Raw genomic sequence first — 18,079 nt, 5'->3', positions numbered from 1 at the left:
TGAAAATATAGATTTGTGTAGCCTATTGGTGGCTGTTTTCCTCATGCTGACCAAAAATGTTACACACCTTTTTATGACCATATTCTATTTAATAATAGCCTAAATGAGCGTGATGGTTCACAATTTGTATCATCTATTAAGTCTGAGTCTGATCATTGCTTATTATAGGCTACCAACGTTTTCAGGGCTACTGGTAATCTAAGATAGCCTACAATACAAATATCACAGCAAAAGTAAAAAAGAAAATGAAATGAATCATATATAGGATAGTGGCCATCATCATACTATAAACAAAACACAATTAGACACTATAAACCCACATTTATAGAGCCTATAGTATGGGTTAGGGAAGAAGCCAAGAACAATGGGCATATTAGAGTTGCCAGGAACAAGGGGTACCAAACGGTCTTCAAGATTAAAACAAAGAACAAACAAAAAAAACATGACACATATTCTGTCCCAAAGCCTGTTTTAATATACTAGTCAATTAATTGTAATACATCATTATTATTATGACAACATCAATAGACCAACACTGCAACAACCTCCAGCCGTTACTATTGCTTAGCACAATGGCCGTTAGTTAAGGCATGAACAGTGCAGGCAGATGTGAAAATGTTGAAATCCTCATGTAATGCAAACCTGGATCCTATTAAATACGATGAAACTTTATGATTAGTAACAAACAGAAATGATTCCCCTGTGTTATCAATACAGTACAGATAAAACACAATGTATAAAGGGAGAGAAACAGCACGATTGCCAGTGACAATCCTTGAAAAAATATGGTATGTTGAAAAGTTAGTACGGTAGTCTCACATTAAGATTCCTGTACATTGCATAACAATGACAAGTCTTAGCACAACAAATTAACAGCGATTACATCATAGAAAAATGACCACATTCTTATCCAGTGTATTGCAGTTCATGAATGTGCATAGGTAGAATGTGCAGAGGTAAAATGGAACAAAGATGGCCCATGATCAAAATGGCACAGAAGTTAATTTAATCACGGTATTGGCCATCATATTAATTCAAAAGATGACTGGAATGTTCTTGATCCATATTTCAGTAATATGTCCTATAGCAAGAGACCATTATACTGCATTGCAGAATTTTTTTATTCAAAGTTTCTTCTTGATTTTTTTAAGAACCAAGTTAGTAGCACTAAAACAAGAAAGCCATCATATTTGCCACTTTTAGGAGGCATAATAGCTCTATTAATAAAGTAAAAGAATGTATGAAACAACTTCACCAACATGACAACCACCATGCTTATTGTTATTACTCTATAGTTGGAGCTGTTGGCGTTGCTACCATCTGGACCTGTGCCACTAAACCATATTAAAAAGCATAAAAATCTTTAGCCAGCTAAAATATAGATTTAATTTACCCTCATTGCAGGATCTAGTGTGAGTCTGTACATTAGATCAGTAGGATCCAGAAGCAGCGATGCATATTAGCGCCGTTATTCAGATGTGGACACCTGCACTGAGTACCACATTATCCATAGAGCTGTGGTTAGTACGCGGCCAGTCAAGTGTCCAGCTTTATATTCTAGGACAGGGGTGTCGCCCATGTGCCATGAAGGGCCGGGACTCTGCAGGTTCTCATTCTAACCAAACGCCACAGTAGCCTGGTAACCAGCCCCAATGAACCCTTCAATAAGAGTGCTGCTGACAACTGCGATTCATATGGGGCTGGAGACCAGGCTAACACCACAGCAGCGGCTTTCACTGAATAGAACATCTCTAACCCAGAGAGGAGGAACTAGATAACCAGTGAACTCCGCTACAGTAGAGTTAGTTTGGAGTGAAAACCTACAGACTCTCAGCCCTCTGTGGTCTGAGACCAGCTGTTCCAGGAGGTCAGCTGGGCAGGGAGTGAGTGAGTGCTCAGTAGGTGAGGGGACTGAGGATGAAGAGGCGGTCCTCCTCCTTCCTAATCCACTTGAGCAGCTTGGTAACAGCAGAAACGGCCATGGCCTTGGTCCCCAGGGGACTGAAGCAGAGGTAGACCTCGAAGCCGCTCGTCACCTGGGGGGAAAAGAAAGGAGGGTCAAACGGGACAAGATGAGGGGCGGGACAAAAGATGAACCACATTGACGGTCAAAATGAGCAGCAAGCAGTTGATTCTTTTCAACACAACAAGAACCTCCATGATCCAGTGAGTTTTTCAGTGGGTTGTTGTCATAGCATCTCACACACACACATTTCATCTAAGAACGCCAGGCTTACCCATGCCATCAGATTTTCAGTTTCACCACAGTGGTAGATGGAGCGGAGCGGTCTGCTTGGGTGGTGCAAGCGGCTGTGAAGGTCCTGGTACAGCCCCATGAGCCTTTCCTCCTCCTCCTCAGACTGGTACACGCCGGGCAACTCGGGGCTAACAGGAGAGACATTACCATTTTCGTTTGAATGTGAGAAAAATAAGTAGCATTTCAAGTTCATTCGTGTTCAGTAAAACTATTTTTGAATGATCAAATGTAACCTTTTCGCAATTAAAATATTTTTTTTCACACTGTGTACAACTTTTGTCATCCTTTTGAGTGCTATGACATGAATTCCAAAACTAGTAGCACATGATTTGTTCATAAAAAGGAGAGAGGCTTTTGGATAGTCACTTTACATACTAAATAATAAAGGGCCTGAATGTCATGCTGTAAATCTTAATTTGCTCTATCTGTGTTTTTAATATTAATACTGTAATACTATCTTTAATGAGTGCTGATATATTGTTGTCTACCAACTTATTTATGGTACGTACCCTTGGTTGTTTTTATTAGGGTGGTTTTACTTATTCTTATTCTAATATTTTTCCACTCTAATTGCGGTTATGTATTTTCTGAATCATGTGAACATCTACCAATGTCCTCACACAGTCTATTTTGTAGCCTAGCCTACGACATGTCTCTTTTCCATTGTCAGCTTATTTATATGTACTATTGTCATTAGAGAGAATATTATCGCTGGTGTAACATTTCTAGTTGTGATTCATTCCATTTTTGTATAGCTTATAGATTTAGTTTATTTTTTATCCTTGATGTTGGATGCAGTGTATACTGTACATTTATGGATGCTGCGAATAATATTTTGTGATTGCTTGTTTATAAACTTTTTGATTGACACACCTGGCACAAACACACGGTTGTGCAAAGATATTTTTTTGAAAACCACAAGCACTCCCACAGTGTTTCAGCATAATTGATATGGTGCCCACCTGGTGTACAGGCCCGAGCTCTTTGATTTGTACAGGAAGTGGCGGAGCTCTGGGATGCCGACCTGTTCCACAGAATAGCTGGGACATTTGAGCGCCTCCTTCAGGGCCGGGTAGGCGCTGCGCTTGCTGAGCCTCTCCAGGAAACGCTGCTTGCAGTCGGACAAGTTAAAAAAGTCCTCGCGGTCGGTGGAGACCAGGATGAGGCACAGGTCCGACGCCGGTTCCAGGTAGGAGATGTGTGCGTGGAAGAATCCTGCAGTGTTGAACTTTGGCAGACAGATGGGGGTCCAGCCTTCGCCCTCCCTGAAGGATGAGGAGGAGCCGACGAGGTTGAAGATCAGGTGCAAGTCTATGTGGTGCAGGTACTGGTCCTTCTTCCTCACCAGGGTGACCAGGCGGTCCCCGGCCAGCAGGATGGAAAAGACCAGGCTCTTGGCTTTGGCGGCCTGCAGGCTGGAGGAGACCACGTCCCTGGTGCAGCTGGCCAGCGGCAGGCAGGTGACGGCGCTGAGCAGCAGGGCGGGGTCGCGGTCCAGCCGGCGCAGCAGGCTGTCGGTGAGGTGCTCGGAGCCGGCCAGCAGGCGGCGCAGGTCGTAGTTCTGCTTGTGCTGGAAGATGTGCTTGAGCTGGGTGAGGGTGAGCATGCTGACGATCTGGTAGTAGATGTACTGCAGCTCCCGCAGCAGCTCCTTGTCCGTCTGGCAGGTGCGGGACACGCCCACCAGGACCAGCGGGCTCTTGCTGAGGAACACCACCTTGTAACCGTCTGACACGAAACACATGTTGACAGAGTTAACATTGATTCTTCTTCTTTTTCTCTCCAATTCTTCTCTCATTTTCTCCCCCAATTGTACTTGGCCAATTCGCCCTGCTGTCCTGACCAGGACACATACCCCACCAGCTTCCCAGCCACAGAGACGCAGACATGGCCAATTGTGTCTGTAGGAACGTCTGACCAAGCCGGAAGTACCGCTGCCGGGAATTGAACCTGGGTCTCCGTCTCCGTGGTGGTAGGCGAGTGCTTTTACCTCTACAATCCCCAAAGCTTTTTCGTTTTCTTTTTTTTCTCAATAAAATGCACTTGGACCTTTTTAGAGCATTTTTGGTTTCGTGACACACAGAGACACTCTACCTGTGATACACATCATGAGTCCACAGTAGTTTCTCACCTGCATGGATGGACCTGATGTGGTTCTTCTCAGCCTCAACGAAGGAGACAAGGGCCATCATCACGCCCATGGTGCTGGACAAAGCCTCCTCCGTACCGTAGCGGGAATAGATGGGCTTGCCCGCCTCGCTCAGCACAAACACGTGCTTTCTGTGGCTGCGCCACCCCTCGCTGGACACGTCCTCCTCCTTAGTCCGGCTCTCTGCCCAGCTCTGCTCCTTGATCTGCACCTCCTCCACCAGACCCTGGAGCTCCTCTGCACTCTCCTCTCCTGATTTCCCCAGTTCAGAGTCTTTGCCAGCTTCTCTTCCAGCCTCTTCCTCCGTCTCAGCGAGCAGATCCTCAAAGGACTGCGCATGGACGAACATGGCACTCTGCTGGCCACCAGCACCTGCGAAGAGGAGGGGACAGATCATCATCATCATCAAATCATTGCCAATATAATGCAGCTTTCATGGGTGTGTAAAGCCCAATTTATGCTTCGTCTGCCGACACTTTTGAAACGGTCGCCGACAGAAATGAGGACTTGAGTCGACACTTTCAAGTGTCGGTGAGAGGTGTCTGCTAGCTACCTAGTGAAATTTCTAGTGTCGCTGACTACGTCACATACTGTCGCACAAGTGTGATTGGCTATATAGACGGGCACGCGCTTGACTTTCTTGTTTTAGTTCTCGCTGAAATGAAATGAATGAACGTGTCCCTGCTATTTTGATCAGCATGTCCTTGATGTATGACTTCGTGAAAATCCCAAAGAACACCGTGACCAACTTCCCAGAGAGAGAGGAGGTGAGTTGTGTGTCGTTATACTGTATGCGGCTGCAGTTACATCTTGCCTCCGACGTGAATTCACTGACAGCATTCCCTCTCTTGGCTGTCTGCACTAGTTCTCTGCCTCCCTCTGTCTATAGCGGCACGTGACCGTTGAGCCGAGGAGAGAAGCATAAAATGCAGCAACATGAGCGACACTTTATTTTTCGTCTGCGACCATGTGCTGAGCGACACTTTCTAATGAGTATAAATTAAGCTTAAGGAATGAATATTGAGGCCTATTCTTTGTTTTGGTGTAAAGCGCTCATGAATCTAAACAATGGGATTGAAGTGATTTCATTGCAAAGTGGCGTCTTGATGTAAGCCTCAGTATAGAAATAATAACACCGTTTTTTAGTAAAGAAGAAAATAAGAGGCCATGTCTGATTGTAAGTCAACAATTGCATTACATTGCAAAAAGGTAGTGTCTATTTAGATTTAGAAAAGCATCTCGGCAAAATTAAATCAATTCTCACTCAAGGATCGGGACCATGACTAGGGATGTCAATTTTCGGTTAATTTCACTTTCGATTAACCGACGCTAATAATCGATTAACCTATCGGTTAATTCATAATTTTTTAATATAAAAAAAAAAAAAAAAAAAAAAAAAAAAATTGTCTATTTACTCAATGAGCTCATGCCCAAACAAGGCGTGTCTATTTAGATGCTGAAATGTTCATGCTTTTTGTGTTAGAATTATGCCTTTATTTTTTGTTGGCTTTGCTGAAATTTATAAGTTTATTGCCACATTTTGATCAGGTAATCATTCCAAAATCATTCTGGCTCTTATATGGATGACAAGGAAATATATTTTTGAGAGCTTTATTTCCTGTTTATGTAAACATTACAACAACAACAATCTGTTATTTCTTTTGATTTTTTCACATTAGGCCTACTGTCTTTTGCAGCATAAAAACTTAAACAAAATATAGCCTATTTCGATTTGCTGCCAACAATTGAACAAAATTTGAACAAAATAGTTGCATGATGCAAAACACTGTGCAAAATCTGCAAGGAAACTCAAAAAACGTGTCCAAAAAAAAAAAAAAAAAAAATTATATTAACTGATAGACCGACAGCAATAACCGAACAACGACGTTAGCGACGGTTAATCGATTAACGGTTAACCGTTGACATCCCTAACCATGACTGTGGATTTGTTCAAGCTGGAGAGGACAGACCTGAGCTCTTGTGCTGCTGCAGACATGCTTTCACCATGACACACTCAACGCTCTTGTGCCAGACTTAAGTCATGAGATGTTCTGTAGCGTTAAAGCTGCCGGAGAAAAGGGCAGAATTTCCTGGGAGAATTATCAAGATTGTTGCTGCCGAGAGAAAGGCATTCACAATCCTTTGCTTAAAGAATTCTGGTACTAACTGCTGAGCGTCAAACTAATCATGCCGGACAATGAATGTATCAGCCTACTCTTTTGTAACATTAGGACAAATTAAGATTCTAAATTAATTAATTTAAATAGAATTTGAGAAAAATCAGGGTGACATCCTGATTTCCAGACCAGTTGACTTTCTCGTTGTGCCCTAGTTTTGACCAAATTAGCATGTACAATGCTCTAAGGCCTAACTAGCTCAACAAATCTGCAAAAAACACTTTGCATTCAGATATCATCTGATACAGTAGACTGTCTAAACTAAAGCATTTTGTCAAGCTAAACCACTGTTACAGACTCACAAAATGTCCATTGGGCTATTATTAACATCTCCTACAAACTTGCTCCAATAGCCTAGTGATGACAACAATATTCTAATCACCTAAACCATGATGTAACTCATCCTTACCCTCTATGGCAGGCACTCAGATTTAACAAATGACAACTTTCAGAATCGACCACAAACTGAAGTAAACAGTTGGAATAGCCCCTCCTACCAGAAATCATGTGCGTGCGCACACACACGCGCGCACGCACACACAATTCAACATGAGCCCCTCCTATTCATAAGGTTGCATACAGGCAGCTATGTCAAAGTGGTTAGCCTACAGTACATGGGGAACTTATCACGAAACTAATACTAGTCTTTTTTTTTTGTGCCAAAGTGTTTCCTGGTCAGATGTGGTTAGAAGGAAGTGAAACAAGACAGGAGGGAATACTTTTCAGTCAGGAGAGCTCACAAATAACACAGCATTCTTATGTCTGACATACGTTTATGTCAATGTTATGTTTATTAATTCAGTGAAAACAAATATTATTGCAAGTATAGCCTATTGCAACTATTTCTTCATTCTATTTGAGAGAAATTTGGGTAATGGAAGTAGCAGTTATTGACATTTTGAAGTGGCAGAGTTAGTGGCACCATAGACTGAAGCCAACTGAGGCTTTTTTTTATTCTGTATGGTAGAATAAGTGGTAATGATTTCACTGATAGTGCCTAGTTGTTATGATGTACTGTATGTTGCTACATGTAACTAAAGGAATAGTGAGTGTAGAAGTCATTGACTAGAATGAGTGTTCGTACTCATTACAATTGCAAGACTTTTCACTATTTTACAACATTTCATTCTCCGAAACAGACGGCAGTTGCATGGAGGTTCAGATAATCAAGATTTAAATACGTCTTCAGAAGCTTCAGATATGAATGAATGAATGAAGTATTTTATTTGTCCGTTAAGACAATTTTTCTGTGCATCATCGTCTGTGGTAAAAACAAAAACAAAAAACATCAACAACAACAACAACAAGACAACAATAAGACAACAAGCATTGGCGACACCACTATCACTTCACAAGACATAAAACATGAGAGGTCAAAACATGCATGGTCAGGAGTAGGAAGGTGGGGGGTTGGGGGGGGTATCAGAGTCTGTTAATTAGTCCAATAGATGTAGGGATGAATGTTTTATTTGTCCTTGTTGTCCTGTGGAGTGGGGTTCGAAACCTACGTCCTGAAGGGAGTGGTTCATATTGGCTGTTGAGTGGTTGAGTAATGTCTGCTATAATCCGGTTAGCTTTCTGTATTGCACGTGATTTGAAGAGTGATGTAATGTCATTTGATTCTGCAGATTTTGCTTGAGATGTTGATGATTTTTGTCATCCTGTTTTTATTGATGGTTGTTAAGGAACTGAACCAGGCTAAAAATCCAAAGGTGAGAATATTTTCTGATACGCTGCAGGCCTGACAATACCCCTGTGTTGGTGTTTGGACAAATAGATGAGATTCATACGGAGTTATTAATATTATGCAAAAAGCCTAAACACTGAAGGAGGGCCAGTCTCACCTGGTTCAGTTCCCTCCACCAGACCTGGTGTGGGGCTTTCGGCCCTGTCTGTGCGAAGGCGGTCCACAGGCGGTGCCAGGGTGCCATTCTCCCATGCCACAGTCGGCCTGGGGACTCCTCCATCCATCACTGCTACTCAAGGCAGGGACACACACCTGAACACACAACCAGGTCAAAAGTTTCCCAATCAAGATGATTGAAGAATAAGATAGTTATGTTGTACACTACAACTGCTGACACCTCCTTAGTTATGTTGTACACTACAACTGCTGACACTTTTATTGTGACACAGCTGTCGTTCAAGTTTGATCTTTGTAATGTTTCCAATCATATTGCATGAAATATCACATGACAACAAAATCAGGGCATCTTATGACAGAGAAAAACTTGTATCCTTAACAATCCTTTCTCTTTTGTTAGCGACACTACTTGTGTGGTGTCTGACACTCATCAATCTCAGCTAGGGGTCAGATGTGCTGATGCAGCACTTGTATATTGCTCTTCTGATTGCTAACTTTAGCAGATAACCCGACCTACTACTGTAGCTCATTGACTGTAGTCAATGCTGTAGCTAGGTTCAGTTTCAAGTCCTTTATCTTGCCAAAAACGCGTACATTTCTCGTTAAATTATTACCTTTCTTTTCCGAAACTGTGTGCATTTGGTCGTCGTTGTGAACAGCTCCCTTGTTTCAGCTAACGTTAGCTAACTGACAGAGAGAGGAATAGTTTTGTTTTGCAGTCACCCCTGCCTGCCCTGCCACAAGTTGCGGAAGTATGAATTGTGGGATATGAAGTTCTCGTTCAGGGAGCCGTTCCCTGTCCTGTTCCAGTTCCCCGAATGATAAAAAGCCAGCTGTGATTAAAATAAAAGCTTCATCACAACAATCCCACAATCACATGAGCGGATGTCCTTTACGGGGAGGCCCTGAACGCACCATCACTTAAGGGGCGGGGCTCATGTTCGAACGTACCGCGGGGAAGACGGACATGACAACAACGACGAACTAGGCTAGCACATATGGGCTAGTAGCAACTAGCAACGGAGTAGCAGCCAAATGATTATTCTATTTGAAATAACTTGCGTGTTTCTCTGGGATCAAGTCATCTCAGTGAACTGAATTTGTATGTCAGAGTAGAACTGCACGAGATTAATATAGCGTTAACTAAAGCGCACTAGCGTTTATGTTTGGTAAGTAATTTCAACAACGAGGCAGCTAGCTAGGTAGCCAAAGCTAGCTAATGTCAATGTTCCAGGTTATCAACAACGGTACAGGCCAATCATAATTTGCATAACGTTAACTAACGTTAGAATAATTCCATAACGTCAGATAACAGTAGCAAATATAGACTGTTTTCACGGAATGGTCAGTCCTGCACTTGAATGTTTTCTTTTCTTTTATGTCCATAGCAAACACTGCAACAGGAAGTGAGCGGGGGTTCAATTTAGAATGTTTTTGTTGTCAAGTTAAAACCGTCTATAGTAAATGTAACGTAGTGGCTTTCTGTTTTCTTCCCAGGGTGATCCATTTCCCTTCAGGATGCCTATCCGAGCCTATTGCACAATTTGTTCAGATTTCTTTGACCACACAGCAGATGTTGCTGCCATCCACTGCGGACACACCTTCCACTACGAATGGTAACTTAGAAGGTCACGTGTCTGTCGAAATGCAACTCTTGCTTCACATTTGACATGATGGCTAATTGTTACGTTTCTCCTCTCTTGACAGTCTTCTTCAGTGGTTTCAGGCAGCTCCCACAAAAACCTGTCCACAATGTCGAAAACAGGTGCAGTAACGCTACATCACCAGCACTACCAAACTGCAATTCACTCAAACTGAACCATTAAACCAAACAACAAAGGCAAACTAAGTGCTTTTGTCCTCTATGTCATGTAGGTCCAGACAAGACACATTATCAACAAGCTGTTCTTTGACATTGGTGGGGAGGAAACGCCATCACTGGACCCAGAGAGTTTGCAGGTAAGAAAACATGCAGAGCGATTCACTTTGAGACTCAAGACTTTACAAAAATATTGCTCAGAGAATTGTAACCCCAGATAATTGTATCCTCTCCACTATTCATGCAGTCAACATGGGTAGATGCTATAGAATATGATTTGGAACATTTTATTTTACTTCCAATATTTGTTCATTTTTCTTTCCTCAGAATGAGCTTGATCGAATGAAAGTCCTTTTAAGCACAAAAGGTAAGTGTAACAGACTGTTGTTGTTTGTCATAATGGTCTTTTCATATTAAAAGTACGAAGCATTTGGATGTTCATTCTGTTCAATTTGCAGAAAGAGAATGGCGGGAGACACACAAGGTGGCAGAGAGTTTCAAGGAAACTGTGGTCAGGCAGAAGAGAGACCTGGAAAGTGTGCGGAAGGAGATGACGGAAAAGGAGATGCTGTGTTCGGCTCTCAGAGTAAGACGTCCGTTCTTTGCCGTGTAACGCCATCGCGTAAAGGTTGACTCGTATCGTTTCCCGTTTGATGACATTGGTCGCTGCTTTGTTTCCCACAGAAACAGATGGGATACATGGAGACGAAACAGAATGAAACTAAGGCTGCCAAGGAAGAGGCGCGGAGGCTCAGGACTAAAATGAAAACCTATGAAAGGTGCCTGCACACAAACACATTCAGTTTGTTTGTTGGAATAGGCTACAATTTCTCTAAGCGACTGTGTGTTTGGGCACGAGATGTGTGTGGACGAGATTTAGCCTCGGCTCCAAGCCGGTGAAACACACTCACGGGTTCCGACATGCGCAAAACGGCACCACTTACATCATCACCTGGGTGTGATTTTTTTGTGAGAGGGAAATGTTTTAGATTGCCCTCTAAACAAGGCATTCTGTTGCTGTGAATCTCTGGCCTACAATAAAGTTACACAAGACTAAGGAAATCATTGTTGATTTCCGGACAAACGGGAAAGTGCTCACTCCCATTAACATCAATGGTGTGTGGACGTATAAATTGTAGACCGCTTAAAATGTTTAGGGGTACAAATATCCAGAGACCTCAGATGGTCATTTAACTGTGCTTCTGTTAAGAAGGCACAATAGCGGCTGTATTCTGAGATGTTTGAAGAAGGCTGGTGTAACCACCAGACTAATCATGTTCTACAGGTCCACCGTTGAAAGCCTCCTCAAAGCCTGTTTGGTATGGAAGCTGCTCTGTGGAGGACCATATGTTAAATGACAAGGTTGTAAGAACAGCACAGAAAATTATTGGAACAGATTTGCCATCTGTGAGAGATATCTATGCTCAAATGTGCTGTGATAGGGCCAAGAAAATAGTGCGGGATCCCAGCCACCCAGGCAATGGCCATATCACCCAGCTACCATCAGGTAGACGCTCCCGATGGGAGCGCTGTCCAGATGGAAGGGTAAAGCATAGGGTTTGTACAAGTAGACTTGTAAACCGTTTTTACCTGGAGGTGGTCCTGTTGAATTGCACTACTGCACTTCACTACATGCCCAGCTCTACTAATGCACTTTAGTCATTACAGAAGCTTTTGCACTTTCTTGCAACTTTTGCACTTTTTGTGTTGCACGTTTTTTTTCGCCACTTCTGCACTTTGCTGATAATGCAAGATGTATACTGTATGTCCTATGTCTTATATTGTTTTTATGTGGTTTCTAATGTGTCTCTGTCTTTGTTCTTCATGTATTTCTTCTTTGAATGACGCAAGACTTGTGACCAAGAAATTCCAATGCGTTTGAATGTGAATGTGAATAAACTACTTGAACTTGAATCCTAAAAGACAGTAATACACTGCAGTTTAGTAACATGACTGTTTGGCCCCAGCCTGGACGTGTTGTTACAGGGTCAGAAAGCGGAGGTGGAGTCCATGATCACAGACATGGGTGTGGGCCAGGCTGCCGTGGAGCAGCTCTCTATCTACTGCATCTCCCTCAAGAAGTAAGGAACCCTAAAGTAACCCCCTTAATTAAACCCTAAGTCCTGTCACTCACTTCACTAAATGACAGATCACTTTGCGCCTCACTAATGCAGTCAGTCAGTCACTATCCACATCTCTCTTCATGTCCTTAGAGAGTATGATAATCTAAAAGGGAGCCTCAAGTCTTCCAATGAAATGTGTGAAAAGCTGAAGAGAGAAGTTTTTGCCTCAAACAACAAGGTAACGTTCAAGTCAATTGAATATAATCTATCATTAATAAAAAAAACAATACAGGGAATGAATGTTTGAATACGTAATGTTTTTGTCATTGTAGTTGCAGAAAACCCAGGTGGAGATCAATCGGACCAAAGATGACATGAAGGCTGTGCAGAAAGATCTGGCCAACGCGGACAAAGAGATTTCAGTAAGGCAAATACGCCCATTTTGCTTTTAGTGTGGATATTAACCAAATGAAATCCATGGTTGTGATGCCTGCATGCATGCACATGTTTCCACAGAGTCTGAAGAAGAAAGTGGAGATTCTCCAGAAGACCCTGAGCACGCCGACACGTACCAACGAAGCCCTCAGCCGGCTAGTTTTCGAAAGGTTTGTTCTCAAACTACGCACATGCCCCCTGACTCCTCTTTCATAAAAAGAGAACCTATGTTTGTGGACGTGATTCGCTGAGAAGGTTTCTCTCCCTACCCGTCAGCCCGGCACCGCAGGAGCTGAAACAGCCTCGTCTCCACCAACCCGCAGACTGCGATGACATCGACCTCAACATGACCTACGACATCGCCACCCCAGACGGTGTGACGAAGAGACCGACACAGGTCCCATCCAAGAAGATGCGTCTGGACCCTGCCGTGTACGTTTGAACTGTCAGGGATTGACTGTGTTTACATTGACTTCAACTCAACAAAGTGTTTATCTATGGTGACGAGGCCCTGGTCACATGCTGTCATTTTTTTATTGTCTTTTGTTTACTAGACAAAAAAGTAGATATGCCATAAAATCACAGAAAAGGGTGTTTTAGTGTCATGCTTTATTTTTCAGGTCATCGACGACGACCTCCAAACCCTCTGGAAGCAAGGTAGCTTTGGAATATGAGAAGTCAATTGAGATTTTTTTTTTAATCAGGCGTTCATATCAGTAAATACTTTCATTGTGCCCCTCAGGCTCGAGACGAAGAAGCAGTCCTGGAACCCTTACTCAGGAACTCCCTCCTTTTCAGAAAGAAGACCGTCGGCAGCATGTTGGATCCTCGGTGGAGTAAACCTGGCGCTGTACGTACAACACAACCATCTCCTGCACTTTATTAACTGACCCATGATCAGTCATGTTGATAGGGAATGTGATGTCCTACTGGAAAGACAGCTCTGAAACGGTAGTCTAATTGCAAATATCCTTTCAGTGGTGTGATTGAAGAAAATGTTTCTCGTTTCAGGTGAGATCTGGTTATGATGGATTAGGAGGACGGACTAAATTCTTCCAACCTGTATCCTTTTCTCGTTATCTTTGGAAATGCTATCTGCCGTCTGCTTTAATTAATCTCAAGATGCTGCACTACTGTTATTAGGTTTGCCAGAAAAGTTCTGGGATTTTAATAGTTTTCCAGGCTTGCAAAACTTCTGGAAAATGATGCACATTGTAAAAGTTTTCAATATGTCATGGCAAATTTTGGCTAAATGTTTCAACCAATCATGTGTTTAACATCTGTTATGTTATGTTACATTTAGTGGAATAGTTTCCCTGCCCCAAATAACAAATTCCCTACGTATGGGGCCATGTGATAGTTGTAGGCAGCCAACAAGTCTGAGGACAGTCAAACCTGCCATTCCACACAGACCAATAGGCTATTGACTATGAACATTCCACTGTCAGGAAATAGTAATGGGGAAAAAGTCAAAATTTATTTTGAAAATTTGGAGAACAAAACTTTACCAATGTGAACTGGTTGGCATCATTCCTTAACCAAGCCTTTCCCTGCAGTCTCCGTTGTCGGAGATTCGCCCGCTGATGAAGGCGAAAAGGAAAAATGTGACCAGGCCTCCACCCAAGATTTCCCCTTGCTTCACTTTGGACAACTTCCTGGAGTAAAACGCAGACCCACTGTTTCCCCAGATGTCCAGTCAAAGGCCAGGATGCTCTGTGTGAAGTAGGATGTGCGTACTGATCTGGGCCAAATAACCGTCTTGCCAGTGGTTCTGCCAGGACAGGAGTTTCAAACCTAAATTAATTGACTTTTTATTTAAAGCATTAATTCACTTCCAGGAGAGCTGAGCTTTGCTGTATGTTTGTTTTTGCATGTGTGTTTGTGGATATTCTGGTCAAACCCTCAATCAGCTTGTGCTTTGGGGCCATTTCTTCTCGTTGAGATCGTACATATCGTGTACACTTTTTTGTTGACAAATGGAACAATGCACCAAATCATGTCGCTATCATTACTAAGTAAGGCAATAAAAGCTATTCTAATCTACATAATCCAGAAAGCAATGAATTAATCCAGAAATAGTCTTATTTTTTTAATACTTATATACATGTCTTAAAATCTGTTTTATTACAAATACTGGACTGTTGTTTTCTTGGAATAGTTTACCCAAACACTTGCCTGTACATGGAATGTAGATATTTTTTTATTTGTGAATAGTGCCGATTAAAAGCGTCAAAAACTAAACGATGTTTCACTACATTTTGTGTGTAGACACATACTGGGCTGGGCTCTACATAACAAATGGCTCAGTCTTCGCTATGCTGTGTTCCACAGACAGGCATTTCACTGACGCTTACTCTCCTGCAGAGGGCAGTATGAACCTTGTGTAACATGATGGAATGAATCTGCTGCAGCCCTCAATACATTTTGTTATGAAAAATGCACAACATGGTAATTGGTGAATCCATTTGTACTGTGCAGGACAGAAGGTACTCCTCAAGAAAAAATATTTTATTTAATACACCTGTAAAACCTCAGTTGTACATAATTGTGATCAAGTAACAAAAAGAACACTGCAAATAGTTTATTGGCAAATTAATGTCTATTTTTAATTGACCACAGTTCCCCCTCTTTCAACATAAAATGTATATGACCATATCTAGGTCTATTAATTTTTTAATTAAATATGTTGAGAAGGACCTTTACTTTTATGGCACACAATCAAAATATGAAATACAAATGTGATGGAGTGGAGCTCTGACAGTGATCAAACTGTATGTTTGATTATGTTGTTGCCATACAGCTGCCATAGCTGTCGAACAGCCGGGTCGATTCTTTTATAAAACAATATGGGGAAGTGCCACACATTGTTTTCCACAGTACTTCCACATTCTGGCAAAGGAGAAACACTCATCCTGTTTGCATCCCATGGATTTACTGCTTATACACAATATCAATGTGTACCACATTACATAATTATATAACATACTATGATCTAATTTAAATCATTTCAGTAGTTGGATGTTAAATGTTCTATTGTAAGTGTTAATTGGTGATTCCAGTTCGGTGATTAGACCTAATTATACCTCTCCACAGGTCAGTAATAGTAACAGGACAGGGTGGTGCATTTTAAAAGCTAGTTCCTTCCACTGTAATCAAGAAATGTTCTGTGTCACAAACAGCCCATACAATACTGTCGAAACAATCATGTACACAACATACAACACACAATCCATGCAGTGCTGTTGGAGCCAGTAAACACGCTTTGTTGATCTCAAGGGATTCTGCTATACATCTTCCATCCTGTAGGGCAAAGGTTACTGTTCCAGCTTTACTTTTTCCTAAATAGCATGCCCTAGGGACTAACTAACTATGCGTCCTTGTCGATTTGCAATGCATAATTAGGTGTAATTATTTTAAAAAAAAAAGGGGGGGGGAGGGGGGGTGTTTTAAATGTTCCTAGCAGTTAAGTCAGGATGGCTCAAGAAGTTGTCCATTTAAAAGGTGTCTGTTTTTTTTAGGTCAGTTGGCGGGCAGGTGAGCATTTCCACATCCTCTCTCATGCCTCCAAATCTGGATGCAGGAATGAGTTTTCTCTGTGCGTATAAAAAAAAGCACCGTCCAAGAAACCTTTGAACAGCACCGTTTCCTTCGCTGGCTCCTTCATATCCACGTCTCTTGGTTATTGGGGAGAAAGACATTCAGCGAGCAGAGATCACCCGTTATCTCACTGTGGGCTGTGTGACGTTAACGTGCCGAATGCGCGGACCCGTGTCACACGTCACTGTGACCTGTCCGGCTCTATCTTGGACTGAGACTCTCCGTTCTGTTTGTCCTTGGACTTCTGGGACAGTTGCGTGGTCACGGTGGCGGCTTGCACCACGGCCTTGAAGCTGCGCTTGCGTTTCTGGACGTTCTGCTCCGGGTGGAAGATGATGACGTAGACCTTGGGGATGTAGAGCAAGCCCAGGGACACGGTGGCACTCAGGCTCATGGACACCGTCAGGGTGGTGGTCTGGATGAACATCTGCAACACACACAGAGACAGACACAATTTCCAATCGGCTGAACCATTTGCTTTTCAAAATCTACGTCTGAGTAGCGGGGTTAGGATTCTCCAAGTATGCACCATTGTTAAGTCAGTAAATAATATATGGTGGTATTCGTGTCACTGTCAATGATATTCCCACATTACTGTATGCCTGCATTATTACAGTATGTAATGTCATCGCCTCCCAGCTTTTATATGTGGCTTTTATAATGTTCATTTGGAAGCACAGGGATGAATGATTTATCACTTGGTATATGTACTCAGGAAAAGGGCTCTATTTCTGGGCTTTGACCACGTCTACCCTTCCTCTATTGTAAATCCAACAATAATAATGAAAACTGACTTCTCCTGAGGTCTGTCTGTCTCTAATAAATTATGAACTCATTACTCAAGCAGACGGTATATTTGCCATGAATAAATCAATCATACCCGTATGTGTCATAAATAAGTTAAGATATAGGTATGTGCCATAAATAAACTATAAATTGTACGCTAGCCTGTACATATCCTCTGCAAGCACGCCCTAATGCCGCACTTGCTAATGTCCATACAGTGTGCTATTTTCCTTTATGATCTTTGTCGTGCTTTTTATTGGTCTCTTATAAAAGGGGCTGCAGCAACGCATGGGTGACCATCTGAGCACATTCAAAAGTGGCCCGTATTTATGCACCTGGCCCCGGGCTAGTAAAGATACAGTTTCTATGGCTCGGGAACAATAAGTGCGCTCTTCCATCCATATTCAGACGCAGAATGGATTCGGATGAAAGCCACAGTCAGTCAAAAGAGGGGATGTCTGTCTTGTGTATCAGCAAGCAGGTAAACCCCCTGGAGAAAACGGCAAACTACAAACGGGAGAAACCCATCCTACGCATGACTTGATATACAGGGATTTCTTTGAGAAGACCTCTCACTTTAAGACAAAGGTTTGACTTGTTCCTATTAATTACGAGTCAAATTGTTTTAAGCTCCATGTGCAATTGGAAAAGTTTGCACATCTTCTAGTTGGATCGGCCCCGATGAAGTTGCTGTGGCTATATTTAGGTCTTCTCAATTAATTGAATGGGATGGGCGAGTTGGTCTGTGAGGGGGCCCGGCCGTCCCTCCGCTCGTCTGACCTCCTTTCCCTCCCACTTCCCTTAATTCACTTCATTTCCATTTGGAGGAGGTGAAAAGAATTTGAAAGCACCTCGAGGGTTCAACTGTTTCAGCCTGACTGATTCCTAATGCAGCTGTGTCTATTAGTCCGAGTAAATCTCTGATTTTTTTT

General features: G+C 42.4%; 3 protein-coding genes across 3 annotated transcripts in view; 1 reads left to right on the top strand and 2 right to left on the bottom strand.

Annotated features, from left to right (window-relative positions):
- Window positions 1-466: 466 nt before the first annotated feature.
- Window positions 467-9,190, bottom strand: mon1a (MON1 secretory trafficking family member A). Its single transcript, XM_083660761.1, has 6 exons — window positions 9,062-9,190; window positions 8,428-8,582; window positions 4,389-4,778; window positions 3,220-3,985; window positions 2,238-2,385; window positions 467-2,036 (listed from the first exon to the last, which is right to left on the bottom strand). The coding sequence occupies exons 2-6, from the start codon at window positions 8,552-8,554 to the stop codon at window positions 1,896-1,898; spliced, it is 1,572 nt and encodes a 523-aa protein (XP_083516887.1). The 5' UTR covers window positions 8,555-8,582; window positions 9,062-9,190; the 3' UTR covers window positions 467-1,895.
- A 266-nt stretch (window positions 9,191-9,456) lies between these two features.
- On the top strand, window positions 9,457-14,868 carry traip (TRAF-interacting protein). Its single transcript, XM_083660596.1, has 16 exons — window positions 9,457-9,616; window positions 9,945-10,063; window positions 10,155-10,212; window positions 10,323-10,406; window positions 10,594-10,633; window positions 10,725-10,852; window positions 10,951-11,045; window positions 12,234-12,347; window positions 12,480-12,567; window positions 12,662-12,751; window positions 12,846-12,934; window positions 13,041-13,196; window positions 13,385-13,421; window positions 13,507-13,614; window positions 13,776-13,826; window positions 14,321-14,868. Exons 2-16 carry the CDS (start codon window positions 9,966-9,968, stop codon window positions 14,426-14,428), a joined length of 1,344 nt encoding a protein of 447 aa, XP_083516722.1. The 5' UTR covers window positions 9,457-9,616; window positions 9,945-9,965; the 3' UTR covers window positions 14,429-14,868.
- A 1,674-nt stretch (window positions 14,869-16,542) lies between these two features.
- grm6b (glutamate receptor, metabotropic 6b) overlaps window positions 16,543-18,079 on the bottom strand; it is a gene marked incomplete at its 3' end in the record, with an annotated part of 15,679 nt that continues 14,142 nt past the window's right edge. The window contains exon 10 of the mRNA XM_083660529.1: window positions 16,543-16,788. Within this exon, the coding sequence (XP_083516655.1) occupies window positions 16,543-16,788 (246 nt within the window). The remainder of the gene's footprint in view (window positions 16,789-18,079) is intronic.

Source organism: Poromitra crassiceps, assembly GCF_964638095.1.
Source record: "Poromitra crassiceps genome assembly, chromosome: 25".
NCBI classification, from domain to species: domain Eukaryota; kingdom Metazoa; phylum Chordata; class Actinopteri; order Beryciformes; family Melamphaidae; genus Poromitra; species Poromitra crassiceps.
This window is presented reverse-complemented; position numbering and strand designations above follow the sequence as displayed.

What these genes read in the sequence shown, in the direction of transcription:
- mon1a (XM_083660761.1), bottom strand. Translation starts at nt 8,554, where the DNA reads ATGGATGGAGGAGTCCCCAGGCCGACTGTGGCATGGGAGAATGGCACC. An exon ending in GGTGGAGGGAACTGAACCAG is followed by an intron (nt 4,779 to 8,427) that starts GTGAGACTGGCC and finishes TCCTCTTCGCAG; the next exon opens with GTGCTGGTGGCCAGCAGAGT. An exon ending in AGCTCGGGCCTGTACACCAG is followed by an intron (nt 2,386 to 3,219) that starts GTGGGCACCATA and finishes CTCTCCTGTTAG; the next exon opens with CCCCGAGTTGCCCGGCGTGT.
- traip (XM_083660596.1), top strand. Translation starts at nt 9,966, where the DNA reads ATGCCTATCCGAGCCTATTGCACAATTTGTTCAGATTTCTTTGACCAC. An exon ending in CACACCTTCCACTACGAATG is followed by an intron (nt 10,064 to 10,154) that starts GTAACTTAGAAG and finishes CTCTCTTGACAG; the next exon opens with TCTTCTTCAGTGGTTTCAGG. An exon ending in CCAAACCCTCTGGAAGCAAG is followed by an intron (nt 13,422 to 13,506) that starts GTAGCTTTGGAA and finishes TGTGCCCCTCAG; the next exon opens with GCTCGAGACGAAGAAGCAGT.